Source organism: Cibotium barometz, chromosome 32 (assembly GCF_041138505.1).
Source record: "Cibotium barometz isolate CiBa-2024 chromosome 32, ASM4113850v1, whole genome shotgun sequence".
Lineage (NCBI taxonomy): Eukaryota > Viridiplantae > Streptophyta > Polypodiopsida > Cyatheales > Cibotiaceae > Cibotium > Cibotium barometz.
This window is the reverse complement of record NC_141077.1, coordinates 22,182,862-22,197,891: the sequence shown is the minus strand read 5'-3', so window position 1 is coordinate 22,197,891 and position 15,030 is coordinate 22,182,862. Positions and strand designations below refer to the sequence as shown.

General features: G+C 43.7%; 1 protein-coding gene across 2 annotated transcripts in view; it reads right to left on the bottom strand.

The window, feature by feature from the left end:
• The window catches only part of LOC147619959 (uncharacterized), a 71,694-nt gene that overhangs the window by 32,552 nt on the left and 24,112 nt on the right, over positions 1 to 15,030 (bottom strand). For both annotated transcript variants that reach the window (XM_086825810.1, XM_086825808.1), the window contains exons 3-5: positions 4,561 to 4,625; positions 4,363 to 4,437; positions 4,063 to 4,147 (exon numbers count right to left, since the gene is read on the bottom strand). In XM_086825810.1, coding sequence (XP_086681936.1) covers positions 4,063 to 4,147; positions 4,363 to 4,437; positions 4,561 to 4,625 — 225 coding nt within the window. The remainder of the gene's footprint in view (positions 1 to 4,062; positions 4,148 to 4,362; positions 4,438 to 4,560; positions 4,626 to 15,030) is intronic.

Genomic DNA, 15,030 nt, shown 5'->3' with positions numbered 1-15,030 from the left:
AATACTAATCCTCAAAATTAGGGCCTCATAGCAAGGTTAGGGGAGCCTTGAGATGGGAGGGAAGCAAGCTCATACAAGTGGCTAGGGTTCATTATTAATAAATCCATGGATACTGATTATTTATGACTAGATGGTTATTTAGATGTTTATTTATAGCAATAGTAGCCACTATATCTTGACGATTGGTCTCTACCTAGACCAAGAGTTGTCATACTCTTGCTGTGGACATGGCAAATCACAGATAGTCTTGTTGAGGGCTTGTATGGGGAGACACTCGTGGTACGGGACGTGTTGGGTCTCCAATAGATGAGGAAGATGCCATAGCAATCCTTCTCAAGAGCATGACCTTGGAAGCATTTAGCCCATCGGTGGCTACCTTAAATGGATATGTGGGAGTGCGCCCTAACCCCTAGCTCGAAGGAGGTCTGCAGATGCGGATCGTGGTTGGGTGGTGAGCTTGCTTGCACCCTTCTACGTTTGTGCTGACCTTGTGTTGAGCCAGTGTTTTAGGGTTGATCCTTGGGGAATCTAACATAAACTCAACTTCATCCTCTCAAGCTGAGGATTCTCTCCATGATCTGATAGGGTGTCATCAAAGTGGAGATCTTTGGCCATGGGTGAAGTGAAGGAAGTAAAGCGTCTGCTGCTGCAAGAAAAGGCTACATGCTGATTCTGAATTTCAGAAAAACCCATGCTTTTATGCGAGATTAGAGAAAATATGCAAAAAGCACGACCTACAAGCGCCACACGCACGAGATATGGAAACCCTATTGAATATCCACACAGAAGGCTGTCCGCTTTGGCTTTCGTCACATTCTGAGTGAGATAGGCCGGGTATACTCTCTTTTTTGTGAGATAAAAAAGCTTATGTGCTTTTTTACTTAACAAATCAACTGGCTTCTTTATTTAGATATGTACTAGAGAAAACAGCCCCTTACGCTTTTTTTAAAATTTAAATAGCATAGTGCTTTTTCTAGTTCAAAAAACGTGCCCTTAACTTTACATGCACCTGGCCCCCTGCTTTTTGCTGCCCTGCATGCGCCCCCATTTCTCTGCCTTGTTCCCTGCCATGTACCCCCTGCCCCGGCCCCCTCTATTGTATGGCCAGCACAACAGGCCCCTGTACAGACTGCTATACAGGCTGCTGCTGTATGGCCTGCCCAGGGCTGTGTACATGTGCCACAGCCATGCTCCCTTCCTATGGCGCCCCCTACAGGCACATAGCATGCACACACACACCACTCTCCTACAGCCTAGCAAAAGCAACGCTTATATGATGCAGCTTACAAAGGAAAATTAGGGTTTCCGTACCTAGGGTTTCCGGACAGATTTTCCCTCTTGTGGATCTATGCATACATACTGCTCTCTTCATCCCTCTCACAAAATCTGCATGCATCCTATCATGCCAGCAATAACCAAGGAAAGCACCTACTTCTTTGCAAGATCAAAACAGAGATATGGCGCCTGAGAGAAATACCTGAGTTTGGGCAACAAAATCATCTATGTGATTGGGTTGGCTCTGATATCAACTGTAGTAACCTCTCGTAGGATCACCACCCAACCACAGCCCGTGTCCGCAAACCTCCCCCGAGCCAAGGGCTAAGGCTCACTCCCATAGATCCATGCCAATCAGCGTCCCATACCACCACTGTCTCCCTGCATAGGCCCTCGGCAAGACTATAAGTGATCTGCTATGTCCAGTGGACAAGAGTATGACAACTCTTGGTCCAAGCACAGACCAACTGTCAAGCCAAAATGATAATAACCCATAATTCACTTCTATAGTGACTACTGCTACTATAAATAACCATAATCATAGATAGCCAATATACATTTATTAGTAATAAACCCTAGCCACCTGTCACAGCCTAATCTCAAGGCTCCCCAAACCCTGCCAGATTAGGTCCTAATCCCATGGATTAGTAGTAGGTATGTAACACTTAGACCAAGCTTTATATGCTAATTAGGCTTTCCAACAGCACGATTCATGCCACAGAATTATCTAACATCTAGCCAGCATCCCCAACCACTTCTGTCAGTAAAACCTGCAGACAAGCAGCTTCATATGTGGCAGCGCTCTCTTATCCTTCAGCAGGCTCCATACATCTGCTTTTTGCAGAAGCTGGAGAGAAACATCAGTAGCCTCTCTTCCAAGAGTGAAAGTCCTACCACAAGTAACATTGAAAGTTATTTTTTTTGGGCCTTTATCAAGGTTTACAAAAACCTTACACTGAGGCCATGGGGCAGCCCCTGAACCAGTGACAGCTCTAGTGTGCTACATTTGAAGCAATGTACCCAAGCCTTATATGCTAAACAGGCTTTTCTAAAGCTCAACACATGCAGCCCTCAACCAGTAATACTGAGCAAAAAATGGACTAGCCGCTTTATATGCTCAGCACGATCCATTCGTTCCTGCGTATGCTGAAGCTGGAGAGAAGCATCGGTGGCATCTCTTCACCTGTCCAGCCCTCCTACACCCAGCTAATGATTTCTAACATTGGCTCTCCCCTCCGCAAGTGGTCTCACATCTCCTGAGGACCATCACAGTCTCTTGGCACTCCGTCATCCTTTTGGCAGCTCCTCCTCGCAGTATTGTTGGTGGTGTTCGGGCTCTCTTCAGGCCCCAGCATAGTAGACGTGGTACCTTCCAATGAAGGCAGTCACCTGCCAAATAAACTCTCACCGGCCGAGTTCCTACTTGCCCAAATGTGAAGCTACATTCCAGTAACAGGATGAATCTGTTCACCTGCAAACAATAGCAATAGTGGGGCATAGAAGATATACGCAAGAAGCTCATGTCCATAGCTTTAAAAAGTTCACAAAATCTACCCAGCAAAGCCCCATTCATGTATTACCCAATCTCACTTTTCAGTGATTTCCACTTCCTCACTTCAGTAAACCATATATATCAGCATAAAGGTTCAACAGAAATCTATAACACGGATGTAGACTTCACAAGCCCAGCTAAATATTGGATGCTATGGGGCATTCATATCTTGCTTCCAATGTGAAAGACGTTTTAGGATAATGTACTCAACCTCCCATCAAAAAATTCACCATATATAATTAGTCTGGAGGAAAACTTGAATGAATGAGACATGGCATCCTTTACCTTGCGTACCCTTAACATATTTAGTATAGTCAGGGGAAGGACTAGGGATGGGAGAGGAGTGAACTATGGGAGCTCGGAGACAATCAAGAGATGGTTGCATACTCTAGATACGGTGTGTTCTGAACGAGTACGCAAGATAAACATTAGGATAAGTACTTTAAGTACATTCACTTATTTGCTTTTTGAAGATATAATTTTATTTTATTTTTTACATAAAATATGAATTGGGGAAAAATTACAAGAAATTGGAGGAATGGGGAGAACTTAGGAAAATATGGGAAGGGACTTATAAAATTGGATGAATTGGGAGAAATTGGGAGTAGTGGGAGATATTGGAGGAAATTGGAGAAAATTTGGGAGAACCAGGAGAAATTGGGGAAAATTGGGTGAATTGGGAGGAAATGGGGGAAATTGGATGGACTTGGGGGAAATTATGGGGACTAGGGGAAATATAAGAAATTTAAAAAACCTGGAAGAAATTGCCAAAAGTAGGAAAATTTTAGGGAATTGAGGGGAAAATCGATAGTACAACACAATGTACGGACGAACATTTTTTTGTTGTCAACCCAAAATAAAAATCTGTACCCATAGTATCCCATACAGAGCTGCACAGAACGTACCTTACGGATCGTATGATTACGTACGCATATGGATACACATACAGAAAGCAACCTAGGGGGAAAAGAAAGGTGTTTTTTTTTTTGGGAGGGGGGGGGGTGGGGGAAGGAATGGGGGGACCTGGAAGATGACTACCGGCAATTGTTTGGCCATGAGTCCATATAGAACCATTTGGGAACGTTATATTTGATATTACAAACAAACACTTTTTACCAAAAAATAAATAAACCTCACTGTACATAGCATATACAAATTTATTACACCACAATGGACAGCACTTGATCAATCTGACGACACGGAGTGACTCCAAAAACCACAAGCCGTAAGCTCACCATTAGATCTCGAACTCCCTGTCACAACTGTGACTGATGATCTTTCCGAAGTTAAGTGGCTCAATTCCTGTCTCAGTCTGCTGAGCTGCATTCATCCAGTACACCATCAGAAAATAAAATTTATACTATCAGTTCCATGGCAGAGTTTTGAAACCATAAGCCTTCCCATGGACCAAACAATAGCAAGTGAACACGTTCAAAAAAACCAATGAAATACTCGTGAAAAAAAAAACAACGAAATATGCTCTAGCAGTTGGTGTATATGGAATCTGGATTCTGGAAGCACTGTTCCAAGCATACCTGTGCTAAAAGATTAGGATCAACAGAACTCTGTCTACCAGATTCGCTTTCATTCTTTAGATGTTTCACAAGAACCTGCAGAATATAACAACAACAATTGCTGATTTAAGTTGAAATTCTACTAAAGACTAGAGTGTACCTAACCTTATAAAGGAAGGGGGACACACACGCACACATAGATATCTGACAAAAGCAAACCTTGTATGTATCGTTGACAAAATCGGAAAGACTACCATTTTGCACAAGAATGGAACCTGCTACACCTGAAAAACATTAAAGGACAACATTTCAAACCACCTTCATCCTTCATCTCATATCTAAATGTTTCCATGTGTGACCATTTTGGGCATTTACCAGCAGTATTTTACAGAATTATGGGGATTTATGGACTTTTGGACAAGCTTTGGGAATGGGAGGTTATTGAGTATTGGGTTCCGAGCACCCTGGACGTCATGTGGGCACTCAAGAACAAGCATTTGGCTTAGCAGATCATGTCTAGCTTCATGGACCATGTGGGACATGTGTCTGGCACGTCACTGGAATGACAAGATTAACACGTATGGAAAACAAGCTCAAAACAAGACATTTATGTGTGTTCACATCATTATTAATGAGGGTGGACAAGTTTATTATAGGCCGGACTATTTATTATTTGGGCCCCTCGTGAGTAAAAGGATTCACACATTAATGTATGAGCACCTGGGGGTCTTTGGTCATTACACACACATTATGGATTTTGACCTTAGCCTTGTAAAATGGGGGCAAATAAACGCGTGACCAAAAACGCTGAAAAACAAAAGCTTGCGCACAAATATATATATTTGAAGGTTGTTTTTGGGTTTATAGGTAGGCTTTGATGTCAACGCTGACTTCTCTCTCCCTCGCATTGCTGTTCCGTACCCACTTGCTATTGCACATACTGCCCCCATACTGTGCCTCTGCATCCACCGATGTGAGACTGACACCGACCACCTCACGAAGTGCCTTTGCTTCACATCGACGCGAGCCTTCGTCACCAACCGTGCTTCAGCTCCAACATCGTCTTTGCTTCTACATTGGTCTTCTTCTACTCAGAGTCACCTCACATCAGAGGGCTCTTTTAAATATGTTCACTCACCATTATATAGAGACTCACTCACCTATTTCATGCTGTCTTGTTTTGCTCTGATCTCTTGTACATCTGGTCCTTTCATCCTTTTGCCCTCACATGGTTTCAAAGCTATTGTGAGCAAAGGGATTGAAGACCTCGAGAGCACCCAACATGGATCGTCTATCCGCACTCTCGGAGGACCAATTTTTCTCACCAGACGTTGATTCTCCAAACTCTGATCTGGACCACACAGGGAATAGGACTTCTTACTCAATGGAGAGTCCCGTTCAAGATCTTACTTTCGGAGACGATCAAACCATCTACATCACCTCACCTTCACCACCTTTGCCATCACGATCGCCCTCTCTAACTTTTTCAGACTTTGCTTCCAGAGGGGGATACATTCCTTCTGCCAGTGTATCAATGTGGAACCCTGGCATCCTTCATCTTCTCTCATGGTCCCCTTTTTGGCCTGAGGGGGTTTCTGAAAATGGCATCTTGTCCAACCCTAAAGAGGGGATTTGTTTGGATTATTCTAGGTTTATTAGATTTTTTCCATCTTTTTGTATCTTGCTGCTGGCCGACAGCCTCTGGCCTGGCCAACCAGCAGCCCCCTTCACTATATATAGCATTTGCCTCACCATTCAGCACTTGTACCACTTCATAGATCATATCCGGTACCACTTTTGCTCATGTTGCTGCTGCCGGGGACTGCACTACATCTTCTTCATCATCATCGGCTCATCAGGTCAGCACATCGGCGTTTTATATCAGGCCACACTTCAGGACATCTGCTACAGTAGAACACTCCAGCGTTTTTCTACAGGTTGCAGCCCACTCTCTGCTACATACAGTACATCAGCGTTTTCTTCTATAGTTTACCTTGGGACGGCAGCCCACTCTTTGCTACGTAGTGTACATCATCGTTTTTCTTCTACAGGTTACCTTGGGACAGCAGCCCACTCTTTGCTACAGCACATCATCGTTTTTTCTTCTGCAGTTTACCTTGGGACAGCAGCCCTCTTTGCTCACCATCTCACATCATCGGGACGGTAGCCCCCTCTGCTTATCTTCACCATCGACACCACTCGGGATGGCAGCCCTCTCTGCTCCTCACCTCTCACTCAGGTATTGCAGCACCCTTGTCACCAGTCACCAGAGCTTGCACCGCTGGGGACGGCAACCCTCTCTACTCCTCACCACCCCTCAGGTATTGCAGCACCCTTGTCACCAGAGCTTCCACCACTTGGGACGGCAACCCTCTCTGCCCTTCATCACCACTCACGTACTGCAGCACCCTTGTCACTAGAGTTTGCATCCCTTCCGCTGCTCACCACCACCTCGGAGTGCCTCTGCATCCACCGATGCGAGCCTTCAACACCGACCACCTCACGGAGTGCCTTTGCCTCACATCGACGCGAGCATTCGTCACCGACTGTGCTTCAGCTCTAACATCGTCTTTGCTTCTCCACTAGTCTTCTTCTACTCAGAGTCATCTCACATCAGAGGGCTCTTGTACATATGTTCACTCACCATTATATATAGACTCACTCACCTATTTCATGCTGTGGTGTTTTGCTCTAATCTCTCCTACATCTGGTCCTTTCGTCTTTTTGCCCTCACAGGGCCCCCTCCTATTGCTAGGAGTATTGGCTTTATTATCTTTGAAGAGAATGAATGTATGACTGACTTGGGACTATAGATAAGCCAAACACAAGACCTTTGAAAGACCAAGAGTCGGGCTAAAAGTACACGGCTGTAGAAGCACCAATGTGACCGATCTCAATGCCTATGCACTCTTCCAATGGAATGTAGGAAGGCTGTAAATCTGAGGCTGAGAGAAGGGGCTGTTTGGGACTGTTCTAGGCTGATGCACTATGAATGAATGAATATGATGCGTTTTACCTTCACCGAAGTGACTGTAGCAAAACGATGATGTCTATGACTGCTGAATTCTGTTGTATTCTAAAAACGCAAGGTATTGAAGCACCTTCCTTGGCTGAATGCTGAGGATGAAGCTTTTTGTTGATGAATGCCATGTGCTCCAAACGATGATGGTCCCAAGGCTGTGGGACTGAATCGCTTGGCTGAATTGATGATGATGGAATGAATGATATGAAGCAAGGCTATTTATATGAGCAAAGTGTTGGTCGGCTGGCTATGGAACTAGCCGACTGTAGCATAATATGCTACACAACTTGCTACAATGGATAAATGCTGAAATATTATGGAAAAAATGCCAAAATTAATGCTAATAAATATGATAAAATTATGCAATAAATCTGAATGGTATTCTGGGCCTTCTACAATGGTCTATGTGGCCTATGTACATATGGGATGAATGATATGCACAAGTTGTTTCTCGTACCGGTACGAACCTATTCGTACTGTACGGTTCGTACGGTACGGTATCGAACATTATCGTATGGTTTCATACGGTACGATATATATATCCCCCCCCCCTCCCCCACCTTGAGAAAAAAATTCCAAAGGCTCAAAAAAAAAATAGAAATCTTGCTCAACGAAGATCCCAAATGCCCGCAATACTTTCCAACTTTCATGTCCACTCAGTATTCCATATGGGATAGCTGAGAGACCTTAAAAATCTGGCAAGGTACACTAGTAGTGTACACTTGATTGGTAGGATGAAAGAATCTTGCTACATCACTTAAAGATCCCTGGTATAGGTAGGCTAAACAATTAGATCCTCAAGTTATGTACGAGGGAGAAGATTTGGACAAGGCCATTTTGATCTAGAGAGAAGTCCCTAAACCTATCACCCTAGATGCGCTGCTCATATTTGTGCAAGGACGGTCCCTTAGTCATAAACACTACTCTGGGAGACCTTTGGTATCGTATTACCCATGCAGGCTCTTTTTTGGATACAATTGGGAGATCCAACTGAGAGACACATCTCCATGTTCTGGTTCCTCAAGCACTATAGACTCCTCCCCCCTCAACCTTTCCTCACATTCAAGCTTGAAGCTCCATAGTTTGTAAGTGTTTTTTAAAAAACGTATTTTATTGTATGGTATCCGAAAATTTCATATCGTACCAAAAATTCCCGTACGATATCGTATTTTCAATACCGTGACAACTATGGATATGAAATATGCAATCATGATCTAATGCAAACTCTAAGGCTTCTACTGACTCTATATGCATGAATGATTCTCTCCCAGTGGGTTAAGAGACTTGACTGACTGACTGACTCTCTAAGACTCAGGAATGACCTACGTAGCTCGTGCCTGACATATTCTGGACTAAGGATTACAATGGGATCACGGCATACGACAATATCAAATCCTGAAGGGTTCTACTGTTGTACAATGGAGCACTGATGATGAGCCATCTTGTCACCATGCACTACAGTGCAGAGTGCATGTGACATTCCCTCCTACTTAGCTTGGCGGCATGTTCATGGCTTCCAAGTAGTCCACCAATAACTGGGGGTACTCTTGAAAGAACTCCTCGTCTAGCTAAACGGCTTCGTGGGTACCTCGATCTTGGAACTTTGTGTAGAACTGAAGGAGTCTTCGACTGGAACCATGCTTCCAACGATAAAGAAGGATCTGCTCAGGCTCAATGATTTCTGATTTGTCTACCACGTCCGACTGCTGTTCATCTGAAACATCAAACACTTTTAGTCCAACATATAGTTTTAGCCAAGAAACATGGAAAACATCATGCATTGTCCAACTGTTAGGCAACTTCAACTTCATGGAGACATCACTTAGCTTTTTTACCATAGGAAAAGGTCCAAAACTACAGAAAGAAAGCTTGGGACAACGTTTGCCCACTTGTTTCAATCTCTGTTTTATGATGCGCAAATAGACGCAATCTCCTTTTCCTTAAAGTGGACATCTCGCCTAGACTTATTTGCATGTCTGCTATAAGCTTCATGGACTTTGGTCAAGCAATCTTTAACTAACTCAATGATCTCGGAGAATGCTTCCATCGTTTTGTTAGCCTCAAGAGATGGTGACACCATTCTCGTTCAAAAGAGAAGAGAAACGGCAACCAAAGGCTGCCTCATACAGAGTACGTCCGACATTGGATAGATGAGTATCGTTCAAGATGGCTTGGACCAATGGAAGATAATGTTCCCATTTGCACTGCTGGTCATGACAATATGAATTGAGAACATCAAAGGCCAACTGGTTATAGATTTCTGTCTGGCCGTCTTTCTGTGGATGAAATGCACTAGACAACTGTAACTTGGTCCCAAAGTTCTCAAATAATGCTCTCCAAAAATGCAACGTGAACTAGTAAGTACAAAAAGTGGTGCACAAAAAAGGGAGGCTAGAGAATTGGGGCTAGAATCTAGATGGAGAAGTGATCACTATCAAAATCAGAGCTCTCACTAGGATCATCTCCATGAGAAGAGTGCCTATCAGAGCGCTTGCAGAAGTCACTCTCACTAAGGATGCCCTCGTCATCAAACTCGGGCTCTCTAAGCTCTTGTGACAAGGTAATCAGAGCGTCCTCATTTGCAAGAGCGGAGGAAGAACGACAAGAACCTCATCATGTGTTTTAAAAAATTACTTATAAACTTAGGTAATTCCAATTTCGAGATATGGAGTACTTTAAAAAGGAGTGAAGTATCATAGTACAGAGGAAAGCTCAAACAGCCATAGACAAGCAAAAACAAGACCATTACTCCTTTTAAAAAAATAATTTTTTTTTGAAAAAAAAATAGAAAAACATTTTTTCCTCTGAAAAGTCCGTACAGTATGCTGTCGTACATCATACAGAGACAACTATGCTCGAGGGTACTGTTAGTACCTCTATGGCCTCCAACTAAGAAGTCATGGGCATCATGGAGAAGAGCTGCTCACTTTTCCCGAATGACACAGAGGTGGTTCTTGTAGACAACCAACCGTTCTGCATTGAGTAATGGCCACACCCACAGTTGAGGGCCAGAGTGTATTGAGTACCAAACTCAAGGAAATCGATAACAACGTGCATAAACCGCAAACTAACACTTACAAGGGGGACAATCCAGAGGTATCCAAAGACAGTTCAATGTAAAACAACCGTTTTAAAGAAAAGAGACTACTACCCCACATACCGTGCTAGCTTCAGCTCATATGACTTTAGTGGGTTTTTCAAACACGATTGGTTCAAATTGGGATCTCAGAACGAAGAGTTTAGTAACTACTACACTATGGATGATTGGGTACAGCCGCCCACAAACGAGAATATTGGCGATAAGGTCGCAAATAACGACTATTTGTATGCGAATAAGTCCTCACAAAATGATGACCCAAATTGCTTTACAGCCTTTACCACTGGAGAGTCATTCTATACTCTTCTCTTTCTGGTTCCCTCTCACCCACCCTCTCTTCTAGTCTTTCTAAAGGAGGCTTGGGGTCTTGGAGGTGATGGCTTCTGGAGATCACCATTCTCCCCTCCTGGGGATTCTCTTCTCTTCCCCTCTCATCCCTTTGGATGAGTATCTTCCTTCTCTTGTGCTGTTTCATGCTCATGATATTATTGCAGATTTTCTCTCCTCTCGTTCAGAGGAGGATAATGGTCCTTCTACAGAGTAGGTGGATGATTTTGTTGAGATATCCTCACATATTCTGGAGCTTTCTCTCCTAGCAGTTGCTTCTCCTTCTTATGTTTAAGAGGAGGCATCTTCCACTATCTTGGAGCTTGTTCCTACTTCGAACCTGGCAAATTCAACTATCACTAATGATCAGTTTGTTCCAGTGGTTGTTACAGTTTCTTTAGAGGAGGAGGAGGATTCTAATTCGGTCCCGATACTTGTTGCAGATGCAGAGGAGGTACCACATTTTTCAGAGCCATCTATGGTTCCATCTTCTGAAGGCTTCTCTCTCCAGATTGATTCTGCTGTTTCGTCTTCGATATCTTCTCGATCTTCTCGTGGCTTCTTCCGGAGACCTTCTCGGTATTCACATGTACCATATCTTCGCGAGCTTTGTGCCTTTTATGAGGAAAATGTTCCTTCAGACTCTTCAGAGGATTTTTTGCAGCGTATCAAACCTGGTCCACCCATCTGGTGCTGAAGAGGAGGTGTTGGAAATTATTTCATCCCCAGATGGACTTTCCCATGCATATTCATGCTTGTATCCGGCTCCATATGAAGCCCTGCATTGGCATATCTTAAGCATAGATTTTTCGGCATTCTTTCTACCATTTCTTTGGTATTTTTTAGGCATTTTATAGCATTTATTGCTACAGCCATGCTGTCGGCCTACTACAACTGGCCGACCAGCATTCTGAGGTACTATAAAAGGGCTGGCTCCCTTTTCCCTCAGATCATCTCATTTTTTCAGCTTCTGCAGTGATAGGCAGCATCTACAGGACCTCCCTCATGCTGCTCCACATGATGTACTACCTTTTCTGGTGATATTCAGCAGTGATCTTCTTTTCTCCTTTATGCTTGCTGTCCATATACAGTGTTGTACAGTTCTTGTAGCATTTCTGAGTGGGTATCTCAGCGTAGTACCAATTCTATCATGGTATCAGAGCTGGAAACATCTACAGGGACCTGCGTTTTTTTTCCCATGCTGCTGTTCACTGTTTACAACATATAGGAGCTGTTTACTGCTGCGTTTTCTTCATCAGTAACCTGCGTTTTCTTGTGGAGCTGCGTTTTCACTCGCGACTGCCGCAAGTGCTGCAAATTCTTTCTACAAAGCTGCTTTACAGCCTTTACCACTGGAGAGTCATTCTATACCCTTCTCTTTCTAGTTCCCTCTCACCCACCCTCTCTTCTAGTCTTTCTAGAGGCTTGGGGTCTTGGAGGTGATGGCTTCTGGAGATCACCATTCTCCCCTCCTGGGGATTCTCTTCTCTTCCCCTCTCATCCCTTTGGATGAGTATCTTCCTTCTCTTGTGCCGTTTCATGCTCATGATATTATTGCAGATTTTCTCTCCTCTCATTCAGAGGAGGATAATGGTTCTTCTACAGAGTAGGTGGATGATTTTGTTGAGATATCCTCACATATTCTGGAGCTTTCTCTCCTGGCAGTTGCTTCTCCTTCTTATGTTTCAAAGGAGGCATCTTCCACTATCTTGGAGCTTGTTCTCTTCTAGTCTTTCTAAAGGAGGCTTGGGGTCTTGGAGGTGATGGCTTCTGGAGATCACCATTCTCCCCTCCTAGGGATTCTCTTCTCTTCCCCTCTCATCCCTTTGGATGAGTATCTTCCTTCTCTTGTGCCGTTTCATGCTGATGATATCATTGCAGATTTCTCTCCTCTCTTTCAGAGGAGGATAATGGTTCTTCTACAAAGTAGGTGGATGATTTTGTTAAGATATCTTCACATATTCTGGAGCTTTCTCTCCTGGCAGTTGCTTCTCCTTCTTATGTTTCAGAGGAGGCATCTTCCACTATCTTGGAGCTTGTTCCTACTTCGAACCTAGCAAATTCAACTATCACTAATGATCAGTTTGTTCCAGCAGTTGTTACAGTTTCTTCAGAGGAGTAGGAGGATTCTACTTCAGTCCCGATACTTGTTGCAGATGCAGAGGAGGTACCACATTTTTCGGAGCCATCTATGGTTCCATCTTCTAAAGGCTCCCTTTTCCTTCAGATCATCTCATTTTTTCAGCTTCTGCACTGATAGGCAGCATCTACGGGACCTTTCTCATGCTGCTCCACATGATCTACTACCTTTTCTGGTGATATTCAGCAGTGATCTTCTTTTCTCCTTTATGCTTGCTGTCCATATACAGTGTTGAACAGTTCTTGCAGCATTTCTGAGTGGGTATCTCAGCGTAGTACCCATTCTTTCATGGTATCAGAGCCGGAAACATCTACACGGACTTGCGTTTTTTTTCCCATGCTGCTGTTGACTGTTTACAACATATAGGAGCTGTTTATTGCTGCGTTTTCTTCATCAGTAACCTGCGTTTTCTAATGGAGCTGCGTTTTCACTCGGGACTGCCTCGGGTGCTGCAAATTCTTTCTACAAAGCTGCTTTACAGCCTTTACCACTGGAGAGTCATTCTATACTCTTCTCTTTCTGGTTGCCTCTCACCCACCCTCTCTTCTAGTCTTTCTAAAGGAGGCTTGGGGACTGGAGACCCCATCCCACATTTGGAGATGTTCAACCAAATCTATGAAGCCTTTGGCCTGTAGAGATCAAGTTAAGGTGAGTGCCTTTGGCCTCACCCTCAATGGAAAAGCCAATCAATGGTTTCGGTCCTTGAAAGTGGAGGACAAGGCCACCTTTAAAGCCTTGAAAGAGGCCTTCAAGGTAGGATATTCTCGCCAAGGGACCAGATGGAGTTCGGTGGAGCAGTTGCATGATGTCAGACAGAGGGAGGGTGAAACTATCTAAGACTATATCAATAGACTCATATACCTCCACTCCTGCAGTGTTCTCTTCCCCTCTCATCCCTTTGGATGAGTATCTTCCTTCTCTTGTGCTGTTTCATGCTCATGATATTATTGCAGATTTTCTCTCCTCTCTTTCAGAGGAGGATAATGGTTCTTCTACAAAGTAGGTGGATGATTTTGTTGAGATATCCTCACATATTCTGGAGCTTTCTCTCCTGGCAGTTGCTTCTCCTTCTTATGTTTCAGAGAAGGCATCTGCCACTATCTTCGAGCCTGTTCCTACTTCGAACCTGGCAAATTCAATTATCACTTATGATCAGTTTGTTCCAGTGGTTGTTAGAGTTTCTTCAGAGGAGGAGGAGGATTCTACTTCGGTCCCGATACTTGTTGCAGATGAGGAGGAGGTACCACATTTTTCAGAGCCATCTATGGTTCCATCTTCTGAAGGCTTCTCTCTCCAGATTGATTCTGTTGTTTCGTCTTCGATATCTTCTCGATCTTCTTGTGGCTTCTTCCGAAGACCTTCTCAGTATTCACATGTACCATATTTTCACGAGCTTTGTGCCTTTTATGAGGATGTTGTTCCTTCAAACTCTTTGGAGGATTTTTTGCAACGTATCGAACCTGGTCCACCCATCTCGCGCTGAAGAGGAGGTGTTGGAAATTATTTCATCCCCAGATGGACTTTCCCATGCATATTCATGCTTGTATCCAGCTCCATATAAAGCCCTGCATTTAGCAGAGATTTTTCGACATTTTTTCTACCATTTCTTTGGTATTTTTTAGGCATTTTAAAGCATTTATTGCTACAGCCATCCTATCAGCCTGCTACAACTGGCCGACCAGCATTCTGAGGTACTATAAAAGGGTTGACTCCCTTTTCCCTCAGATCATCTCATTTTTTCACCTTCTGCAGTGATAGGCAGCATCTACGGGACCTCCCTCATGCTGCTCCACATGATGTACTACCTTTTCTAGTGATATTCAGCAGTGATCTTCTTTTCTCCATTATGCTTGCTGTCCATATACAGTGTTGTACAGTTCTTGCAGCATTTATGAGTGGCTATCTCAACGTAGTACTCATTCTTTCATGACATCTACATGGACCTGCGTTTTTTTTCCCATGCTGCTGTTGACTGTTTACAACATATAGGAGTTGTTTACTGCTGCGTTTTCTTCATCAATAACCTGCGTTTTCTAATGGAGCTGCGTTTTCACTCGGGACTGCCTCAAGTGCTGCAAATTCTTTCTATTCTCTTTCTGGTTC